The following is a 22,817-nucleotide window of genomic DNA, read 5'->3' as shown; positions in this document are numbered from 1 at the left end:
ATTTGAGAGCAATGAGATATTCAAACAATTGCTTTCTGCTGCTACATACCTTGACTGGTATTACAGAAAATATAGATGTTTTAGTAATTTATCTTATTTATTTTGAATAGCTGGTCTAAATTTGGCACATTTTCTCTTTTCCCTTTTTCTAAATTTTTAGTACCAATATAAACACAATTTTGTGATGGAGAGAGGAAAATGCATTGGTGTCAGAAGTGTTCTGGATGATGCCAGGTTGCTGCACTGCTTACATGCCGCCAAATTACAGAGTGAACAAGAGTATAAGAAGGGATCCCAAGATGTGTGGTCCCAGTTTCATCTGCCCATGGACATGGTCAATCTTGTCCATGCCAGAAAAGCCCAAGCCTTAGCAAGTGATCAAGACTATAGAAAGAGACTCCATGAATTTACAGCACTTCCCGAAGACATGAAGATGAAATGGGCCAAAAGAGCCCATATGCTGCAGAGTGAGGTAAAATCTTTCTTTTGGACCAGCCTCAGCAGCAGGATGTACCAGTAGCTCAGGCTACTCCTGATCCTGCCTGGAGAGGGACAAGATAGGATGAGGGACTGGACAGGATGTGAGGGAGAACCTCACCACTTGGCTCTCACCTTTGGAACACCAAATCAGGAATCCAAACAAATGGTGATGATGGTTTTGCCTGATACCCTCACTGCCTAGTAGAGTAATGTACAGCACACATGAGTTAGTTGATTGTCATGTCCTTTGTACATATAGGGGAGAACAAAAATGAAGGTTGGATGATTGGAGTAAAGTCACACAGTGAGACACCATGACTCCGAAGTGAAGTCAGGATTGTTGGGATTGTGGGCACTTTGCTGACTTTCACTTTTTATTGGGTCTGCCTGATTTTCTTTAATAGATTAGGAGCTAAAAGCAAGCCTTTAATGTAAGTAAAGAAAGAGTAATGTGTCCTCCTAGAAATGGGGTTAACGAGGAACCATGAACCAGATAAAATAATTAGTATTCCTGACTTGTACTCACCTCATAAAATTATTTCAAAAGAGATTCTTTTACGCCCAGTACAAACAGGTTATTACTTACTGCTTTGAGTCATACTAATTCACTCATGGGGCCTTCTCTTGTAACTTGCATATGATACATTATTTAATTCCTGGTGGAACGAACAAATGCAAACAGTTTGGCTTTACGATCTGATATGTGCATGGCAAATGAAATACCTCCAAATGTGAATATGAACCAGGGAGTTTTTTAAAAAACCTTAATAGCTGCAGATACAAAACTGATAGTTAACGATTTTCATTTTCAACAGCATCGCTATAAATCAGACCTGAACTTCATGAAAGGAGTTGGTTGGATGGCTCTGAGATCTCCGCAGATAGAAAGTGTAAAGAAGGCTGGAGAGCTCATCAGTGAGGTAACTGATAAATCTTTCATGGGATAGCAAGTCTGTAGGAATTGTTTACCATCAAGGCTCCTCGTTACATGACACTTACGAATGTAGCTTATCATTTCCTTTTGATGTGGGAGCCTGTTTATACAAGGTGTAAGTTACCAAGAAGCAGTATGGGAGACACAAGTCCACTGTGTGACACCTGCTGAATATTTTCCATTCCAAATGAAACACAAGAGTATAGGCAAAACATGTAGGAATAAATAAATGCAGGAAACTCCATTATGAAATTCTAAGCAGGTGGTTATGGAAGTTGTGTAGAAAGATACAGCACTGACAACCACAATGAAGGGGCATTTGCCTGCTCAGAATCATGCATTAATGGAGAAAAATTATGAGCTGTCAAAAGCATAGTGTTCAAAAGCTTTTTGCATGTCAATTTTAGTGGGAAGTCTTTTGTGCACACACTCACATAGACACACTCACAAAAAAGTCCTGTGCCTGATACAAAGGCATCCCCAGTCCCTAGCTGAAAGAGCAACTGAGTCTAAAGCAGAACAGCAGCCTCAGGAAAGTGTCTTTTATGTTTTACCCCAGTTAACACATTCCTGGAATTGTCATATATCATTAACAGAAACATCTCCTGTTTTTTTCCTTTGTTTGTTTTTGTTGCCTCTTGCCCCTCTCAGATAAAGTACCGTCAGAAGCCAGAAAGTCTGAAGTTCACTGCTGTGGCTGACTCTCCGAGTTTGATTCATGCCAAAAACAGCTACCTCCAGTGCAATGACGTAGGTTTCATTCTAATGTATAAGTGACCTTAATTTTGCTGTACCATAATGGATGAAAGAATTGCTCTTGACATTGCTTCCAGTATGACCTGCATTCAATGACTTTTGGCCCCACAGAGGCTGTACAAGGCTGGAGGTTCTGAAGACAGGCACAGGTACACCCTGCCTCCCGATCATCCGGATTTCATCCGAGCCCGCCAGAATGCACTCTACATCAGTGATGTAAGTAAACCTTCTCCTCTGGGCAGCTGGCTTGGTAAACTTGTCTGGAAATAAAAACCTTCATGTGTGTAGAAGCCAAGTTCTCTGAGCCTGACCAGAACTAAAATAAGCCAGAGGCAGTGAACAGCCAACATGTTGCTAGGTTTGGGCTGGGGGAGTTGGGTAAAGTCTGCTAATTTTTCTTTTGAGCATTCATTTAATTTTCTAGGGCAGTAAGCTATTATTAAGGATTTCAAACCTTCATTATAGATATGATTAGTTACACATTAAAACCTTTTCTGTTTTGTTTGGGTGAGGGAGGAGGGAGAATCCTCTTTCCTAGACTATGTATTCTACCTTTCTAAAACTGCAACACTGTGTTTAAATGATCCCTTAGGCGTAGTTGTCGTCAATCTGGATGTAACTGAATCAGTGAGGGGAATTAGTTTAAAGAGAATTTGTTTCCACATTATCTCATACAGAGGAACTCAGTCTATTCCTAATGTCCTGTTCCCTGACTAAATAGCTGTTGTCTTTACCTGTAGGGTCAGAATGACTTTAGTTTGTTAGGAGCTTTGAGATAGATGAAAGAAACTAGTAGAAATTACATTTTGAAGCAATAGAGGAAAATGTAAAAAGTCAAATAATATGTGCAAGGATTGCACACAAATGAAAGGTTATTCCTGTCAGCAGGGTGTACAGTGATGCTTATATTGCTTCTGCCCTGGCTGTCTTGCAGGATTTCTGGCATCTAAATTTACTTTTAAATTTATTACCACCTAGCAGTACAGCCACCAGTGAAACAGAAGATTGTCTTAAAATGTGGAGTGGATTTTGTGCTCCTTTTCCTATGGTCACAAACCCCAGGAGGGGTGAATCAAAGACTTACAGAAAGCAAATGAATAAAATCAGAAGGGGACAGCTAAAAGTGTCAGCTAAGATATCATGGCTGGTTAGTAGGACCTGCAGACTGTAAGCTATTTTAAGAAAGCTACTAATGGAAGAAGAACCAAATCTAGAGCAACTTCTCTTCAGGATGTAAATGTGATTCACAGCCTCAAAGTCACATTAGAACCGGCTGTTATTCCACATGAGTTAATGAAGCCACATGTGGCTGGGGATAGAGAGGAGGATCATTTGAAAAGCTTGAAATAACTGGTATTGAAATTAGGATGCCAGGAAACCCAAGACACTGTCAGTGGATGCATCAAAAGAGAGAATAAGGGCAATATCAATGCAATATTGATGTGACTGATGCATCACAGTTTCTAATAGAAATTAAATCACATCAAAAACAACCACATTCAAGTACAAAAGGAAACCCTGGTGGCACTTTTCAGATGAGGCATTTTATCATTATGGTGAATAGAAAAGAAGTTGAAGTGCTATAGAACTGGATCAAAACCTTGGAGATAGTACTGATGACTCTTGATACAAATAAGCCCAGTAGGATAAAACATTTATTATTGCAGTTATGGGACTGCATTTAAGAAACTGCAGGGGGAAATGACTTTTTTGTTCTTTTCTTTTCAACACAGAAATTGTATAAAACATCTTGGGAACAGACAAGGGCATCTGGCTATGATTTTAGGATTGACGCCATCCCATTCCAGACAGCAAAGGCTTCAAGAGAGATTGCCAGTGATGTAAGAATTGTTCTGTTTCAAACACTTCCCAACCCTCTTCCCAAGCCACCCCATCCTGCAAAAATGGGTGAAGTCTGACATGAATGAACATTATTCTGGTATGGAAAATTGGTGATCCAATGAAACAAAGTGCTGGTTAAGTGCAAAGATTTCCAACTAAAGTCTACCATTAATAATGTCCAATACCAGGCTGTTCTTATGTGCCAAGAGCTCTTCTTGGGAAGAAGACATATTATGATTTAATCAAATAATATAGATACTAGGCTATGAATAGTTAAAGCATGGTCTAGGATAAAGTGGGTTATCTTTGAACACTGAAGACCACAGCTGGCAAGAAAGCTAAAGATGGAGGAGCTTCATTGGTTGAGCTCTGTATTGTGTGTACCCAAGAGTGCAACAGTAGGAGGATCTCTGATTACTTTTGAGAGATGAGCATTTTGGGCCCCCTAAGTCTTTCCACTCCTTTAAAAATGAGCACAAAAGTAATTCTTCTAAAGTGTCTTGTTAGATTAGGAGATGTGGTTTGATATCAAACAAACCCTCAGTCTTTGTGCACTACAGGAAACATGATTGATAGGCAGAGGAGGATAAGTTATTTCATAATAGAATTTGAAGGTAATTTGAATGTGAAAATGAGATTTTCCTCTGTACTTCCTGCAGTACAAATACAGAGAAGCCTTCCTGAGAGACAGAGGCCAGCAGATTGGATTCCTCAGTGCAAATGATGATCCCAAAATCAGACATGTCCTCAGAGTGGGGAAACTCCAGAGCGACCTCCAGTACAGGAGTGATTGCGCCCTAAACATGGCACAGTTCCAGAGTCACCTCAACCAGCCAGGATTCCTCCATGCCAAGAGAAGCCAGCAGCTTGCAAGCAATGTTAATTACAGGCAGCCCTTGCACCAATACACTTGTGACCCTGAGCAGCTAAATGTGAAACACGCAAAGCAGGCCTACAAGCTGCAGAGTGATGTAAGTGTGGCTGAGTGACATGGTCCTCCCCTGGGCTGGGGGCTGTCTGTGCAATCTCCTTTGCTAACCTTACCTGCCAACAAGATCACCTTGAAAGAACCACAGTCAGCTAGCTAAAAATGAATAATTTGTTTATTGTTGACCCTGCTGCTCCTTTATATGCTCTCTGTTGAGTACCCAGGGCATGTGATTTGGTTAGAGCTCAACAAAATAATACATCCTGGTGCATGTTTATTCTCTCAGATAAAATACAAGTCTGACTTGAACTGGCTCAGAGGCATTGGCTGGACTCCCCCAGGCTCCCACAAAGTTGAAATGGCAAGAAGAGCTGCTGAACTGGCATACCTTCGGGAAATGGGATTGCTGCAGCCTTCTACTCAGTACAGACCTGGAGCTGTAAGTAGAGCAAACCATCTTGTCACAAATCCCCACAGCTCTGCTCCTTACCTGCACACATCCTGTCTAACACTTTTGAATGCTCCCTGGAGTCTACAGCTCTCCCTATTACCTGAACAGGATATGTGCACTTCTCTCGTGAAGCTTTGTGCCTTAGCGTACATCTTAATTTGAAGGAACCATTGAAGGGAATTCAGCAGTGTCGTGTCAGGATGTGTTTTCCCCAACTTGTGGATGATGTAAGATCTCCAAGTGTCCTAGTACCTCTGAGGAAAGCAGAAGCTGAGGTAGAAGGGACTCCCCATGCGACTCCCATTCTCTTTTCCTAATTTCATCAGGAAACACATGTTGCCATGTAATTCAGTGTTGCCATGTAATCTCCACTGGCGGCCGTATTGACAGGCTGAGTGTAGGCTCCTGACAGATAATATGTGCTGTGGGATGCTTGGTGCAAAGGGGCAATGCTCCAGCCTCCTCTGCCTCTGGCCACCCCAAGGTTAAAGATATTACAAGCAGGAATCTTCCAGGCTTTCCTTCTGTCACAGGGATGACTCCCAGTCTGCAGTGTCCCAGTACAAGAGAGCAGAAATCCATACAGGAACCTCATAGCCCTTACAGTTAGGAACCATTCAGCTACAAGAAAAGAGAAGCACTGCACTTCAAACACTTTGATTGTTTAATTATTAACTTTGGTAAGAAATCCAGACTAAGAGAAACAATACATACCCATGATTTACATTCCCATCTGAAAAGTTACTCAGGAAATAAGTGAAAACTAAGGTTGAGTAATGGAGACAGTGGGAGCTACTGTTACTGAGATTAGTAGCAATATCTTCATAAGTCAAAGGTATGATAATGACGGTCCCAGGGAAACCTACAGGTGTGCAGTCCATGTGGAACTCAGGTGTTTGCTGGTTTGCTTCTTATTTCAAAATAGAAACCAGGACTTGAGCACATTTTGTCCTTTGGTATGTGAGGTATCTAACTTACATGAGCAGGTCCATTTTTTGCACTTCTCCACAGCAGAAATTCGCTCTCTGCAGAAGAGTGATTTAGATTTTCCTCTATTTTTTGCCAGTTGTGTAATTTTTAATCTGAAAATACTGTCATAGAATAATAGTTTAAGCCCTCCCCTATCCACTGGCAGGTTTCACAATTTTTTGGATTGTGATTTTACAGGACCAGTTGGGCTCAGAAGGATCTCAGCAAGCTGGAGTCAATCCTGATGCTTCAGAAATTCTGCAAGTCAAGAGAAGGCAAATGCAGCTTTATCAGAAGTAAACAGAAACATGACATAACATAAATAGATTTTCATCTTGTCCTGCAAATCCTGTAGCTTTTTCAGGTTTATGTGAAACACAATAGATGGCATTTAAGAATTTTTGTTTTAAGAGGTAGCCAAAACATTGCAATTTATAACTGATCTTTTTAATTTTGTGTGGATACTTTGTGATTTCTCAGTGAATGTATTACAGATTCTGCTATTTATTTAAGGCTGTAAATGAAATTAGTACTGGCAGGCTCAGCTTTGTATCATGGATGGTAGAATACTAAATAATTTATAATGAATAAATCAGGTGACTCTTATTCCATGTTTGTAATTTTTGGAGATTTTTATGTTCCTGGAATATTGGCACCATTGACTAAGAGAGTACAAAAGCACAATTCATGTGGTTTAAGAGATGAACGAGTCAAAGGCCAGTGGGAGAAAAGTTACCACTGACTTTGCCAAAGGCAGGTCTTCTAGCAGGCTCAGGGAATCTGTTCTAGACTATCAGGCTGTATTCAGGTCACAATAAGTTCTTCAGTTTTTTTTCAAATCTTCCAAAGTGAAAAATCAGAATTACTCTTTGCAGCAGTACAAATTCAGAATTACTCTTTGCAGCTATTGAAAGATTAGGTAGCTGCTTAGAGAAGGTTGTAAACCTTGGAATTCAATCACTATTTTAAGAAATTGACTCTTCACAAACAAGTCTGTTCTTTATATCCTCATTTAATACCAATCCCTGTTTTTCAAATTTCTGTGCCGAATCATTGGGCAAAAGTTACACAATCTGACAGGGACATCTTATGAGAACTCTCAAATTATCCAGTGACTTTAGACAGATTTTTTAGTAGCATTTAGTACTACTAGCTCTCACTGGTTAAGGACATATAAACCATTGTAGATCTGGAGCATAGCATGTCATTATTCTCTAGTCAGGAATAAAGTGGGTAATTCTAGTACTGAAAGTTTGTTTGGCTTATCGATATGAAATACATCACTAATAAAATTTGTAGTTATTTACCCACAAAATGCTTTTAAAAATAATTGTCCTGACTGATCCTCTCTCCTCAGGAAATTCCAATGGCTGCAATCTTGCAAACTCAGCCCCATGGTGATTCTTATGTGTGTGAAAAATGGTACTGGCTTTAAGAGTACACACCGATAGCTTTGAGGTGTCAGGGTCCAATGAGTGGAGAAAAAACACACCTTAGACAGGAGCGTGAGGGGAAGAGGAAATATCTGGCAGCAGCTGAGCTGGGAGAATTTTCACAGCTTGAAAAGCAGATCTAGAAACATATCAGGGCCTTTCATTGTTTGGGGAAGAAATGGAGTAGCTTTACTTTCTGATCTGTTCAGCTAAAAAAAGTGGGCTTATTTCAAAGCCCGCAACAGAAAAACTGTCTCTGACATTCTAGCTAACACTCGTAAGGCTATTTTCAAGATGATGATGAAGGATATCCCATGCAGGTCATGAGAAAATATCAGCCATATTTTTTGTCCAAGATGAGGCATTTAGGGAATGAATAAAACCAGTAAAACTCTTAATCTTACTTACCATTTGTCGTTCCAAAGCTTTCTCCTACTGACGCGACCTTGATGAATACTGAATTACAGCATTAATCCAACTGGCAAATTTTGTCACCTGGGTATAAACTCCTGGCTTGTTTTTTAACCCACATCCCTCTCCCCAGCTCACAAGGCCATAAACGTAGTAGGAGCCATTTGCTACACAAGTCAGTGGACCTCCAGAGTCTCCCTGAGGAAGGAAAGCATGCATGTTCAAAGCATGAAGCAAAATAGTAACCAAAATCAGAATGCTTCTCTCATCACAAGACTTTGAAGCTGTAATGATGGTTTTTTTTTTCTGACAGATGTACCATCAGATGCTGCTTAGCCCCTAAGTGGACTTGCAGTTCTGTGACCAGGTCAAATGATACCAGACTTTTTGGCTGTAAGTTTTAATTTTTTTCTAGTCTGTGACATAAATCTGACAAGGTCACATGAAATTTCCCAGGCGTGAAAGTACGAGGAATTCAGAGCCTGAACTCAGAAAGATAAAGATGGGATCCCTGGCATTAATGAAAACTCAAGCTGTCTCACACTCCTCAAAATAGCCTGAGTTACTTACTTGCATTTTTTTTTTTGTTTGTTTCTGATTTCTATTGCAAAATATGCTTTACAGTGGTCATTTTCACCTTAGGAAGTGTTGTCCAAACTGTTTCCTACCTTTCAATGGTATAAGTATGAACTTGTTTCACATTTGTGTTAGCTGTAATAAAAAGAAACATCAACACTGACTCCTTGCAATCTTAGCTCTGATAGTGAAAATCAGATTAGAATTGGCAGTCAAGGTAGAGGCCATAACAAAACTGAGGAAAAACAAATAGAGCAAGTTTTCATGTTATTATGACAAACTGCCTCAGAAGTCTCTTGATTCCACAGATCTGCCTGTAGGTGACACTGGCAATATTAGCTCTAAGGATGTACAGCTCAAAGTGTATTGCACAAAGGCTGTTGAAATACGCTGATGTGAGAACAGGTACATATGCAGCACATTGCCAAAGTTCTGCACTGCCTGACCCTTTACACAAAAAAAATTAGAAAAAGCCACACACCTGACAAGAATCGATTCCGGGTTTCCGAAGACGTCCTGCACAAAACATGCTATCATCCAGTTTGTCTTGATGTAACTTGGGTTCATTGCATTTCCTCTGTGAAATCAGTCTGACATTGGCATCTAACAGCTGATTGGATGGGTCACCTATGGGATGTGCACCAAAAAAATGGAGTCACTTTCTTCTCATTCCTGTCATATTCAAAATTTGTCTTTTATTCAAAATACAAGCTTGCTGGGCAAAAAAACCGGGATGGGGCAAGAGAAGGGGGGATGATGCATGTTCTAGCCTGGGAAGGAAAGAACTATCTGGCTGAAATAATGTGTTTCCGATGAGCTGGAGCCTGAAGTTTCACTCAGGACAGAGTTGTTGTCTAAATTAAAGTTAAGTCAGGTGTTCAGAATTTGGTTCCAATCAGCTCTCTCTGTGTAATCCTGCTTTTCCAAGGTGCTGGTTGTCTGCAGATCCCAGAGGTCCCCGTGGGACTTTGAGCTGCTCAGCGCTTCTCAGACTGGTTCTATTAGATGCTTTAACATGCAAGCTAATGAAACAGATGAAAACTGAAAATCATACAATATTTAAGGGCAATGATTAATTACAGTGAATCTAAAGACATAACTTGACATCTAAAGGCAATAGCCTTAGTTTCAAAGTACTACATCTGTAGATAATTAAAGGTGGTTTATAAGTTTGGTTCTGCTTGAGTTTCAGGAAATATTCCATTTCTGCAGTGATTTCCTGAAATGCTAATAATAGCTCTGCTCATAGAAGGAGCCATTTAGTTTGAACACGTACAGGGTACTTGATATTCTTTGTTGGGGGGAAAAGCCATAAAATCCCCCTTATCCTTTTAAGAGAGACTTTATTTGGAACTTTAAAATAAGTCCATTAAATTCTGTTGGTGCATTCTGATCAAATGAACACACTTGTCTCTTGTGCACTTCAATGGGAGTTATGTGAAGGGAGAATTCAGTCCCATGGATTGTATCAGGCTGTTTCAGTCACTAAGCACTAGGACACCTACTGCAGCCTCAGTGACAGGTTTTCCTTCTGCTGCTTCACAGCAACACATCAGTCAGAACATGAGAAAATGCATCTTCCAGAAAATTGCCATTATCATTTTTTAAGCATAAAAATTTCTCCTCTTAGGATTTACCATGGGCAAGAAAGGTTTTTGGATAGAGCTGGTTGAACTTGAAAAGCTTGGAATTTTTTTTTTATTTTTCAGTACATCTGAGGGTCCAGATGCTGCTTCCAAAAAGCTTTATTCTACCCAATGGGCTGGAAAACCATGTGAAAATTGCTGTCTTTCTTGGTACTGTCTCGAAACACACAAGCTATATGATAGCCTCTCTTGATACTTGCTTCTGTATCTGGCTTCAGATAAAACCATGACATGGAGAGTTGGATGGCAGGCTAAAAAATGCATCTGGCATCTTATCAGAACTCTAACAGGTTTGGTTGATTTAGCAGTTAGAGATTTCTGCTAATGAGTAATTTGCATGGCATGGTTTAGCTGAATTTATTTTTTCATTCCATGTCTTGGTTTCACCAGTGTCTATATCCTCATTTGTGTCTGGAAATTGCTACTGAAAGTAGCAGCCCACCTTGCCACTAGAGTACCCACCAAAATCCAGTTAGCCCACAAATACCTGTCTCTGTGTCACCCCATCCAGCAATGAAGCAGGAAGTCCCAGCAGGAAGGAAGAAGTCTGGGAGACATGCTATTTTCACATACTTTGTTTCCACTGCACAGTAACCATCAACAGGCTGCAGTTTAAGCAGTGCTGGAGAGGAGATAAACAATAACAAAAATATTTGGAGTTAATTTTGATCCCTAACTATTGTTAGCAGTTGTTACCATGCCAAGCTGCATAAACCCAACATCCCATTTGCCCCCCTATGCTGGACCTGCTCCCATTGTTTGGCTCCTCCTGAGCAGTGACTTCTGCCTGCCCGTCACAATTTACATCCCAAGATTCAAGCAGGTCAAAGTCAAAATTTGGCCTGATTATTTGTAGAGCATAGCATCAATAAGAATTTTACATTCACTTTGGTGGGAGAGAGGCACTTCAAGCAACAAAGGTTGGAGGTGAGTCATGTGAGTATCAAATAAAGGATTTACCAATATCATTGTATAGGGCACGACCCGCCTCCTCTCTGTATTTGCCGTGTAAAATTACTTCCACTGCATCAAATATTTGCTCATGGTCCTCTTTCTTCTTGAGGTTTTGCTTGCCAAGGGCTACTTGGATCTTTGTTTCTAGGTTTCTGGGGAAAAAAAAAGTCATTTATGTACAGAAATTTTTTATCAGTGGGGGTGCGGTTTCAGTAACAGGAACTCAAGATATTTCTTTCTGTTGTAAAGCTTGGCCAGAAGATTTCCTAAAATCATTATAGGAAGGCTTAGATAAGAAAATAGTGATATTGGAAAATGCATGTTCTCTTAACTTGTTGCAGTTATGAAATAAAGTGATTTTAACCTGCAATCAGCTGTAATTAAGCTGATTTTCTTTGCCTTTTAGGGCAGAGTAGCAGTATGCACACAATCTATTACTGTGGCAGTGATGACAAAGGGCAGCTCATGTAGCCATGGCAGTAGAGTTGCTTGCCAGTGTCTGAGTATATTTAAAATTATATTTGTTGAAATTATTTCCAGATAATTTCAATTCAAACAAATTTGTTGAATTGTTTCCTAGGGTGGTGGTTTCCAACTGATTCAATAAAAATGTTGGAGGAAATGTAGTATTCTAAGCTAGCTGACACAGAAAAAAATTAAAGCTACACACATATTTTGACTGTTTTGAAGAACTTAATTCTGATGTAATAGGTGATGTTGCTTATGGCATCCCAATATCTCCTGAGGTTTGCATAGAGTTCTTCTTTTACACATTGCAAAGTCTTCCTACTTTCCTCCTTTTTTCCTCTCACAAAACTTTTTTCAGCTCATTTTAAGTGGTGCCTAAGTTTGTTATTTCAGCAAGCACCATTTTCAAGTATATAACCATTTTTTGCATGTATTTTTTTTTTCTGTCCGCGTATATGTTTTTCCTTTCAATTTGACTCCCAGCAATCATTTTGATTGCAAATATTTTGGATACCAAGCTGCCTTTACTAGCCCTCCAGATTTTAATACATTTGTCTACCCTAATGATAGAACATGCACTTACTCAAGGCAGTGTGCAGCAGTAAGAACCCAGCATGATTTAATTAGCACTCCACCACAGAAATGTTTATTCCCATCTGGAGTCTGTATCTGCAGAGATGCCATCCAGGGATGTTTTCCAGGTGTAGCCTTGGATCCACCATAGATCTTCTTGAGTGTCCTACGAACTTCTGGTTGTCCACATGTTTGGAATACTTCAGGGGGGTCTGTAGGGGGTTCTGTTGGGGTCTCTTCAGCTGCATTGGAAGAGACAGCAGATGTATAATGCAGAGTTAATATCAGACTGGAAGAGTTAAGCAGCAGGGAGTCCCCTACTGCTCTAGACCACCTATGTGCTATCAAATCGCTTGATTCTAATTCTTTACCTGCGCAGAGTGAAACATCACAGTATTCCCAATCCACTTCATTATTTTTCCTGATGTAGCACCAGGGTTTTTCATCCTCATCAGGATTCCTGAAGGGAACAGTTAAGAGAATCAGCCAGTAGGAATGGGGAAATCTCCATGAAACTAGTGAAGGAGCTGAGGATTCTAAGGGAGAAGCTTCATGTTCCCATATGGGAGATGAACAAAAGATAATATTTCATAAGATTGACACAGAAGATGCCTGAGCAAGGCATACAGTACTGCCATATTACTCCTGCCATGCCTACTCCCTATCTTAGCCATAAGAAAAATGTGAGACTGGTTCAAAACAAAGAGGGCAGCTTCTGGAAGCCTCATATCAGCATGGTTAGAGAAGGTATCTCTAACATTCTGGTGTTTTATGGGCAGACAGTGTCTAAAAAGATGTGAGATCTTAGACCATTAGTTTCTCATATTCATGAGCAGTTTGTCCTCAAGGACCTGTCTTGACACAGACCTCTACAGCTGCTTCTTCAAAATATTACCTGCAGAAGTTGTGTTCACCAATGCCATGTGTGTCAGCATCCTCCATAAAGGCATTAAAAGGATGGTCCAAGAGATGGTGGGAATTCCAGTGCAGGCAGGTCCTGCCATTTTCTGCTTGGTTCACTCTACCTCTGTAAGTAGAGGAGTCCTCTTCATAACAATCATTTGGTCCTGTAGAAAGACAATGACTGAAATGAACTTATGAAAATGACTTTTGTGTTGCTCCTTGCTCAAAGTGGTTCCTCTTCCTTCCCTTCCTTGTCCTACATTCATTTTATGGAGGATCAAAAGTACCTACTGGGCCAAGTAATTATGTTCCTTATTGTGAACCGGCCAGAAATTAGAATAATGTCCCAACATCTGTCCATCTTCTACCTTGACTGACTTCAAATGTCACCCATCAGAAGCAGTCCCCTCAGCCTGGGGAGTCACAGGCAAACGGGCAGGCATCTTCACTACATCAGATTTTGAATGTTTAAGGAAATCCTGACATTTCTTCTCCTTGTGATGTGTAACCTCTGAGGACCTCTGGACCTCACTACCCATGTACCAGTGGGACCTTGCCAAAGCATACTTAGAAAACACCAAGATGGGAACTCTTTGCCAGCAGTAGCTGCAGAAGTCAGCCTCTTCCTCTAACCCTCTCTCCAAGGTCCCCGGTGCCCGAGTGCAGTCAGGCTCTTGGAGCAGTGACAGGAAGTCAGCACAGGATGCTACAGGAATAGCATCAGATGGTCTGGCTGCAGGGGGAAGCAGCCCCTGCTCCCTGGAGGTTCACCCCTCCCCCTGAGGGGCTGTGACGCACCGATCTCGCAGAATCTCCCTCTGAAAGGTTCAGGGCACTTGCAGGTGAATTTTGATCTGTATCTGTTCCGTATGCAGGTGCCTCCATTTTTGCAAGGGTTTGGGCTGCACTGTTTGAATGCTGTCAATGTGGAAAACACAGAACAGCGTTGTCAATGTGCTGAACCCTACACAGACACTCACATGCCCAGTGGAAGCTGGGGAGAGCTCCCACTCAGCCTGTTGGCTTTAAGTTCTCATGAAATCTTGTAAAACACATATCTCTGGGGGTTTTACCAGCGACTGAACCACCACCCTGCAAATCAAGCATAACTCATCATTGGCCAGTGATGGATGGGAGCTGCAGCTTTACTAGGGCAGGATCACCCTCTGCAGTGAATGATTTCCCACTGCAGACTGGCCATGGTGCTGTCCCCACCACAATTTGTGCCCAGCTGAGTGCTCACCACGCCGGCAGGAGGGTCTTCTGTAGGGAGGCTTGCAGCTGCACTTAAAATAAGGTGGGGTTAATGTAATCAGGCAGTCCCCAAAGTGGCAGTTCTTCTCCAGACACATGTCCTCCACTGTGGAAAACACACATAAAGTACATCATCAGCATTTGTGTGTGCACAGGAGCTGTTCCCTTACAGGGATCACAGGAAGGTGCCTTCCTTTGATGCTCTAAGGAAGCTTTCATTTGGCAGATGTGGACTCTGGGTCTCACATCTTGTTCACAGCATCTATGGCAAAAAATCTGTGGTACCAGTGGGCAGCTCCCCACTTCCCATCTTGCAGGGCATAGAGGAGCACTCTCTGCACTCCTGAAGTTTATTTCACTGGATGCTCTTTAGACAGACTTTGGCCTGGATGAGGTCCTAAGAACTGTGGACATGACTGCTCTGGGCTGTCAGAGCACTCAGCTCAGCAAACAGCAGGTTTATAAAGTTTCAACAGTAGCATTATCTGCCAAAATGAGGAGTTTAGGTTAGCAAAAGAGCCATTACCTTTTTCACATGTAGTCCCACCATATGGCTTGGGGCAGTGACAGCTGAAGTCACTTCCCTTGGCTTCACACGTACCACCATTCTTGCAGGGGCTGGAGTAGCATGAGTCTGTAGAGGTAAGGATGGAGATCCTTCAGCATCTCAACCTTCATCACCTACTTTTTCTTCTTGCATTTTGTTGTTGTCAGAGTCTGTCTTCCTGGGCACAGCATACTCTGTAACAAGTGCTGTGCTTGTGCATCAACTCAGCACCACAGGAGTGGTATGAGTTGCTGCAGAGTTTATTCCAAGCTGCAGTGGCTCATAGCTTTGGGTCTGGAGATCTTCTACTCCCCTATTACAGAGTTGTAATGGGGCAAGTCCCTTCCTTTGATCAGAGATAGATTTGTCTCTGTGGCATTGTCTCTGGACTGAGTCTGCCTTCATGGACTGAGTCTGGAGTGATGTGGATTTGGCAATGTCCTGTTTGGAACATAGCATTAAATCTCCTCTGGAAAAGCCATCCACTACCATTAGACTCTACCAAACCTCTGGGTGGCTCTTGCCTAAAGGGAGCTGGCACGTGCTAAAGTCACTCATGTGGTGCTCCTTATGTTGTGCTTAACATCTCCACTGCAGATCAGGAGCAATTGGTACTGGAGACAGCCCAAAGTCAGCTCTGCTGCTTTGTACCAGGGGATAGCTGGGAGAGTGTTACAGGCAACTTCCCTGCCTCCCCTTTTGAGTCCCTTGAGCAATCTCTAGCATCCTTTCCTGTTCTCCTGAAGTTTAGCAAAACAAAAAAATGAAAATGAAATAAAACCTCTGCAACTGATAAAAGAAGAAAAAAAAAAAAAAGAAAAAACTTGCTCTACATTTGGTTCCTAGCATAAATACAGAACACATCCCATGAAAACAGCAATTACATCTTACAGTGTCTATAGACAAATAAGCCTGTGCTTTTTTGTAGTAGCAATCAGAAATGTTCTGCATGATCAGAATCCACCCTGTGAAACCTGGAGATAAAACACAGGATCCTTACAAGGGAAATACAAAGAAGAACATTGCAAACAATTCTCCTAACTCATCCCTTTGATGCAGGCATTTCGAGAGCAGGCTGGCAGCCAGGCCTGCCACACTCATGCTTCAAGCATAGGGTTGAGATTTTACCCCTTCCTTGCCTTCCTGCCCACCCCTGACAGGTACCTCTCCTGTAATCGAAGTCGCCTAAAGATGTCTCCATCCAGCTAAATTCCTCCGAGAGCTCCTGCTGGAGGTTGGTGTCCTGATTTGCTTCTGTATAGTAGTAATTCTCGTAGTTCTCATAGTCCTCAGTCTCATCTGCAGGGAGGGGTGAGAAGAGAGTGAAAGAACAGAGGATTAAAACTGGAACAGGAATTAAAATTGGAAGGAGACAAGTTGTGAAAGAAGTTATTCCTGAGATGGACAGTACTTTTCCCTTTCAGCTGATTTGGGATGTCAGGGGGTTTAGTAACCATCTTGAGGACCAAAGATGCTGTTCAGCTCTTCCTTGGCATAGGCAGAGCTCACCTGAGCACAGCTGGCCCCAGTGCTGCCCTCGAGGATGCTCCTGAGGCGCACTGGGGCTCTGGCTGCCCAGCTGGCTCCTGTGGTGACAGCCAGTATGCTCCAGAGGGAATGCAGGCCAGGCTCTCCAGGCAAAGGCGTAAGGAGTGTGGTACCACAGCCAGGGCTGACAATGAGGCTGGTACCAGCACAAAAAGAGATTTAAGCTCCTATAAGAAGAAGGGATTTTCTTTGTCCAACTGCTTTGCTGACCATCACCGCTGCTGCAGAGAATGAGGCAGGGCCTTCCCCAGCACGGAGGCCCTGCTGTGTGAGGGGACACAGAGTCCCATCCCAAGAGCAACTGGGGGGACAGTCATCCACCTGCATGAGTTTGTGACTTCTGACCCACAAAGCGGCCTTTGACAGCGAGGGCCTGGCACTGCAGCCATGTGCTGTCTGAGGGGCCCGTCCCTGCCCCTGCAGCCGCGGCCTACAGGGGCCGGAGCCCTCATGGAGCCCGCGGGGAGCGCGGCTCTGCCAACCACACAGGGGGTGTTTGATTAAAGTGGACTGGCGGCTCCTGCCACAGGTACAGCTCTTGCCAGTGGAAGCCACTCCAGTGTTTCAAAGACAAGCTATGGTAATGAGCAAAGCTAAGCTACGTACAGAGACATTTTAAAAAGCTCTCCCCTAGGGCCGGACCGATGGCCCCATGGATAATGCTCTGCCTTGAACTGATTATCGACTGCATTATCTTAGTTTTCTCTCCTCATTCATTCACTTGCAGCCTTTATCTTTATTCTTTCTTTGCTTCTGAAAAAAAGAAATTCCACGTTTGTACAATGGGTGTTTTATATTTCATATTAAAATAGAACCGTCTTTTTTTCTTCTCTTTTTTTTTTTTTCCTACATGCCAACTCTCGTTTCTCACAAAAAAAAAAAAAAAAAAATAGAGGAAAGTTTCACCTCATTTATTGCTATGTCAAGTCAAGACTCCTTTTCCTCAGCTCATTATTTCCACAGGAGCCGAGTCTCAACTATGTGCAAGTGTTGCAGAAGTGTACGCCTTGCTGAGGAACAGAAGGATCTTGCTGAAAGATAAGGACATTGTCTACACTGAAAAAAATTAAAATTAATGTGATGTAGTTAAGGAAGAAAAACAAAAAGGAAGTTTTGCCTGAAATGCAGCCTCCAAGTTCACTTTGTTGGAGAGGAGATTTTGCAAACGACTTGAGGTTGAGGGAACTGTCTGAAGTAGTCTGATTTTGTATCCCGTTTATTTTCAGAATCTTAGAGGGGCATTCTGGCTTTTATTCCTGTCTGAAGGATGGGGTATCCTTTTTTATGGAAAGATATACCTGCTTAAAGTTATGAAGGATGAACAGGGGAGCAATAGCTGCGAAACGCACAGTGCAAACATGCCACCATGCTTTACAGAGGACTCTCCTGAGTCAACAGAGGAAAAATTAGTGCCCTGAATGAGGAAAAATAGCTAAGCCATTGCAGAATCATCTATCCTGGTTTTTAAGCCAACTGCTCTGTGTGTGTTTTTAAGAAATGACACTACTGTCATTTGACTTTCGTTTGGCATGATTTCTAGCAACAGATTAATCATTTATTAAGAATACTTATGTAATCACTTGACAGGTTATGAATGATTTTTAAGCTCAGCTGTTCTGTAAACAAGATGGCCAAGATGTAATTCACAAGGTTTGGGGGCACAATCCCCCATGCGCACTGATGGGGCAGTTTTGGGAGAGGCTATAGCACACCTGCTGAGTTTGGCACCCAGCTGCCCTTGAAGAGGGCAGCTTCAGGTAGCCAGGGCCGAGATAAAACAGGCAACCCTGGGCAATCACCTCAAGGGCTGGCAATTACCATTTCAAGAAATTTAATGGCCAAGGCATGGAGTTCAGGGTGCATGTGGAAAGGGCTCAGAAGACATGAGCAAAGCCTTTTGGGTACCCTGTCCCCCATGTGGATATGGGAGTCAGGAAGCTGAGGCTACTACCTAGGAGACCAGCCAAGGCGATGTAAGAGTGCAGCAGATCTGAGAAATGACCAGTGTCCCTGCTTTCCCCATTGCTATCCCTCTTCATGAAACTGAGAAACAGACTTAGCTCCTACAGGTCACATGAGTGATATTTCCCATCTCCCAGCTGCTCCAGCTGCATGAAGCAGTGAAAAACAAAGACCAGAAAACCCTCACTGGGGCATATGATATCAAACTAAGAGATGTCTTCTTATTTATCACTGTTTTGACACTAAATAACTATTTGGCTTCCACATCTCTTATTTAAGAAGTGCTCCCATTCCAAATTTTTAAATTATTCATAACAAGCCATAGGTTTAGTAAAGCAAAAACAACACTTTTTTTAATCTGAGCACATAATTAAAGCACAAAGTCTGATACACTGGTTGATTTAAACATATTACTAAATCAGAGTGTTCGTTCTTTGTAAGTGCTGGAAAACCTTAACGTGCTTAAAAAAGCAGTGATCTGACATTTGTCACTGAAATGTGACTATTACATGAAATTAAATTAGACATCCTGCATGCAAATTTTCAAAGAATAACTTTCCTCTGTGTAGTACAAAAAATCCCCCCATAATTGATAGACAGAGATTGACTTTTAAAGCTTCAAATCAGCTTTGAGGTCTGGGTGATCTTTTAAACTGTGCAAGCTTTCATCTGCAGTTTTTCACATTGCCAAGAGCTGTCAATCAAGCGATGGATTTCTGATCAATATCCCCTTGTTCATTAGCTGACACGGGCTCTCTGTTACGGAGAGAACAGATACCCCAACGCCGACAGTCACACTGGTTTCAAAACCTTCCCTGGATCAAGTGATGACTAATGTTCCAAGTGGGAAAGTGATGCATTAGGATGCCATCGGGTGACCTGAATTGCGAGGTAACTTTGTTGGACTGCAGTTGTCAAGATGAGTGATGTGCAGAGTTAAAGCCTATTGCCAACACACATCAAGAGTGCCAGAAAGTACCCAGCATTTATTCAAGCTCTCTGAACCTCTGGAGACTGACTGAAATCTGGCCTAATTTAAGCAGGATGAGTTTTCCTACCACCCCCCTAAATACTTTTTGTCCCCAGCTCTGAGATTATTGCAGTGTTATTTTTATGAGGCTGAAATCCTGACTGTATTTTAAATAATGAGATATTCCCCATTTACTTCTGCAGAGATGAGACCTCACAGTATTTCCTCCCTTCCAAGCAGGCTGTGGCTGGGAGTAGCTGCAGCTTCAGAAAGAAGGGAGACCAGCTAACAACAAAGCCAGAAAGCCTTTCAAATAGTTTTGTGGCTGTTACTTAAAAGCAGTTTTGCAGCACTTTTTTCCTCAGAGGGATGGATGCGGGTGAAGGGGAAACGTGATGGCTGAAGGAGTGGAAACTTTAAGGGGGATGGGGAGAAGATTGTAGGAACACTGAGGGGACAGATGTAACGACCATACACCATAAGGCAGGGAATGAGTTAAAGAAATTGTTAAAGAGATAAGCTACCATCAAAAGGCAGATCAACCAGTTTGCACAAGGCTGTGTAAACCCTGAATCAAGTGCATGACTGTGGCCAAATATTTGCAGAGCCCAAATACTGAGCTCAGACATAAAAATGATTTGGAAATTTGTTTTCTACACACAAAACAGCAACATTGATTTGGGCACTGCTGTATGACAGATAAGATTTCTGGTTTGACCTGAAAGCCCAAATACCACTGAAATGAACAGGAATGCAGATGAATAATGAGGGTATATTAAAATTCACCATATTTTTTTGCAGGAAAATCAGCAAAATTATTGTGATATTTAATTAGATATGCATTATAAACTCAGCCATTGAAATCAAGAGAAGAAAAAGCAGGGCTTACCTGCAAAAATACTAAACTTATCAATAAAAACATAATCTTCTACATGGACCATGTAGGCTGTGAAAGGATATACAAATCCTCACACATCCTACACATTCTCACACAATATTCATCACAGCTTTTCCCTGATCAACATCTTAATGCGACACAGCCTTTAATGATTTTTACTTGCATGGGCTTGTCTCTGAATCTTCTAGCATTTGGGGCAAAGCCTTGCAGAGATAAGTTCCACAGTTAGTTGCATGCTGCAGGGGAAAGTCAGCCTTCATTTATTTGACCTCCAGTTTTGATCCCCAGCTATGGTCTTTGTTCATCCTTCTGTGAGGTTTGCAGCCCAGCACCATGACCTCTCCTCCAGACAATGGGCCACTGTCACCCACTGGTCCCCAAAGCCCAGGAAGGCAGAGAGTGGCAGAACAGTCATGGTTTGGGGCAGAATTGAGAATTGCAGGTGTGGTCCAGGAGAACCCTGGGATCAGCTGCACGTTGGTACTGCTGCTGTACCTCTGTTTTTGTTTGCAGTGTGTCAGACACACTCCTGGCTGGGACATGATGCACTGTTGTCTCCTGCAGCACACGTGAAGGTCTGAAAGCACCCACCATATTACCTTTCCAAAGTCAAACAGACTTTCTACTTGATCACAGACCATATTTTAAGCACAGCAAGGCTCTCCATGAAGTTAAAATAATTCAGCACTGGGGACTAGGAAAGGGTCTTGATGAACCAGGTTGCCAGCCTCTCAGTTTTGTGGCAGGCAGAAGTTGAAATGATGAAACTGAAACCACTTACCTTCCATCGTGTTGGCCCAGAGGGAAGAATGGGTAGCCTGCATGAGATAATAAAGGTTAGAGAGTCATTTTCTGGTTAAAACAGAAGCCAGCACAGAGCTTTGCTTACAGTACAAAGTTCTGTTTGCCCCTAATGTTGGACATCCAGATAAGGCTGTTCCCCCCCCCACACTTTGGAGCTAACTGACCTAGATTTTTAGAGCTCTTTCTAAAGGGTAACAAAATGTCAACAACCCACTAGAGAGGTCTGGCTTTTCCAAGAATACCACCTAAGCTGCTGGGCTGATCTGATTTGGGGCAAACATGACCTGAATGGGTTAATTTTTCTCTTTGCTTTCGAGGTGGTGGCACACTGATTATTTGTCCAACTTCTCTGAGATGCTGGCAGAGGACACACTCCAGCTGGCTGCCAAAGCTGGAGGCTGGGAGGTGCCTGGGCATGGCAGAGTGGATGTTGGGCAGTGCAGCATGGCCCAGGACCTTACACCTGGTGCACCCAGTGGGACCTGGACCCCTGAGCTGGAAGGCTGTTAACAATCTTTGGATGTAGGAGAATATTTCTGGCACTCTCCAGGAGGAAATGCCATGTGTCCCACCTCCAACGTGGGGCTCCAGCCTTTCCTGTTTGGCTCATGATCAAGGGCAAGCAACAAAAGGGAACAGAAGAAGAAGGAAAACAGCTCTTAGCCTTTGAAGAGTGTGAGTGAGGTTTGTCTGAAAGGAAAGGCACTGACTTTACACCAGGACGCATCCCCAGCGTGACAATTTCCGTTTGCTTTTCCTCTTGCTCTAAATCCCAGCTGAGGACAGGATTACCTGCCTGCAGTGAGGATACACATCCTAACAGTGGGTGTGAAGGAGATTTGAAGTGCTATTCTTCATCCCTCACATAATTTTAGGGAGTAAAATACATTTCCAAACAATTGAACACACATAGCAAAGACAGCATACACATGCAATTATTATGTGCGCCTCTATATTGCTACAGATACAATTAGTTGTAAATATATGCCCTGTTTACTTGCACATTATACATTGAAGAAAGACATTCTCAGATAATGCTGGTTAAGACTAAGAACAAATGAATCAGAAGCAATGAATAAGAAACAAGACAAAATAAAAAGCTCAGAATTCACATTTGTGAATGTTTTCTGGAATATATAAATGAACTTTTGCTTCAGGCACCTTTGCATCCCTCTTGTGTTTGAGCCAGGGAGAACAGAAACTTCAGTTCTCCCCTTCCCCACTGACTTTAATGAGAGCAATGTCCCCTGAACCCCTCAGCAGAGCCCCTTCCCAGGTGCATTTGAGTGAGCCACACACATACAGAACTAAATCCTTTGCAGCTGGAAGGACACACATCCTCACACAATTGCCCCTCCTGAATGATTGTGGAGATGATGGTAAATGAGAAGGCTGTAAAAGCTCTGTCCTTGGTGTATATGTTTCTTGAGTGCAGGTACAGCATTCGTCAGATCCTTTGCCAGACCCCAATGGAGACCACATAAAGCAAAGGTCTAATTGCTCCATTTAC

General features: G+C 42.3%; 2 protein-coding genes across 7 annotated transcripts in view; one reads left to right on the top strand and one right to left on the bottom strand.

The window, feature by feature from the left end:
* The window catches only part of NRAP (nebulin related anchoring protein), a 49,504-nt gene extending 40,444 nt beyond the window's left edge, over positions 1-9,060 (top strand). For 4 of the 5 annotated variants that reach the window (XM_074545259.1, XM_074545258.1, XM_074545256.1 and 1 more), the window contains 8 exons: positions 161-472; positions 1,296-1,400; positions 2,066-2,164; positions 2,282-2,386; positions 3,904-4,011; positions 4,672-4,983; positions 5,227-5,379; positions 6,559-6,969. In XM_074545259.1, the coding sequence (XP_074401360.1) occupies positions 161-472; positions 1,296-1,400; positions 2,066-2,164; positions 2,282-2,386; positions 3,904-4,011; positions 4,672-4,983; positions 5,227-5,379; positions 6,559-6,660 (1,296 nt within the window). In that variant the 3' untranslated portion in view covers positions 6,661-6,969. Of the gene's footprint in view, positions 1-160; positions 473-1,295; positions 1,401-2,065; positions 2,165-2,281; positions 2,387-3,903; positions 4,012-4,671; positions 4,984-5,226; positions 5,380-6,558; positions 6,970-8,517 lie in introns of those variants that run through there. The other variant, XM_074545257.1, reaches the window with a different exon arrangement.
* Positions 6,038-22,817, bottom strand: part of HABP2 (hyaluronan binding protein 2) — a 79,556-nt gene continuing 62,776 nt past the window's right edge. For both annotated transcript variants that reach the window (XM_026799767.2, XM_074545260.1), the window contains exons 2-14: positions 21,285-21,321; positions 16,290-16,424; positions 15,105-15,212; positions 14,568-14,684; positions 14,123-14,242; positions 13,317-13,488; positions 12,793-12,881; positions 12,432-12,663; positions 11,387-11,532; positions 10,914-11,048; positions 9,262-9,407; positions 8,202-8,402; positions 6,038-6,618 (exon numbers count right to left, since the gene is read on the bottom strand). In XM_026799767.2, the coding sequence (XP_026655568.2) occupies positions 8,226-8,402; positions 9,262-9,407; positions 10,914-11,048; positions 11,387-11,532; positions 12,432-12,663; positions 12,793-12,881; positions 13,317-13,488; positions 14,123-14,242; positions 14,568-14,684; positions 15,105-15,212; positions 16,290-16,424; positions 21,285-21,291 (1,584 nt within the window). In that variant the 5' untranslated portion in view covers positions 21,292-21,321 and the 3' untranslated portion in view covers positions 6,038-6,618; positions 8,202-8,225. The remainder of the gene's footprint in view (positions 6,619-8,201; positions 8,403-9,261; positions 9,408-10,913; positions 11,049-11,386; positions 11,533-12,431; positions 12,664-12,792; positions 12,882-13,316; positions 13,489-14,122; positions 14,243-14,567; positions 14,685-15,104; positions 15,213-16,289; positions 16,425-21,284; positions 21,322-22,817) is intronic.

The sequence above is a fragment of the Zonotrichia albicollis genome, chromosome 7 (assembly GCF_047830755.1).
Source record: "Zonotrichia albicollis isolate bZonAlb1 chromosome 7, bZonAlb1.hap1, whole genome shotgun sequence".
Classification (NCBI taxonomy): Eukaryota; Metazoa; Chordata; class Aves; order Passeriformes; family Passerellidae; genus Zonotrichia; species Zonotrichia albicollis.
Note: the sequence above shows the minus strand (reverse complement) of the source record. Positions and strands in the feature narration are given on the sequence as shown.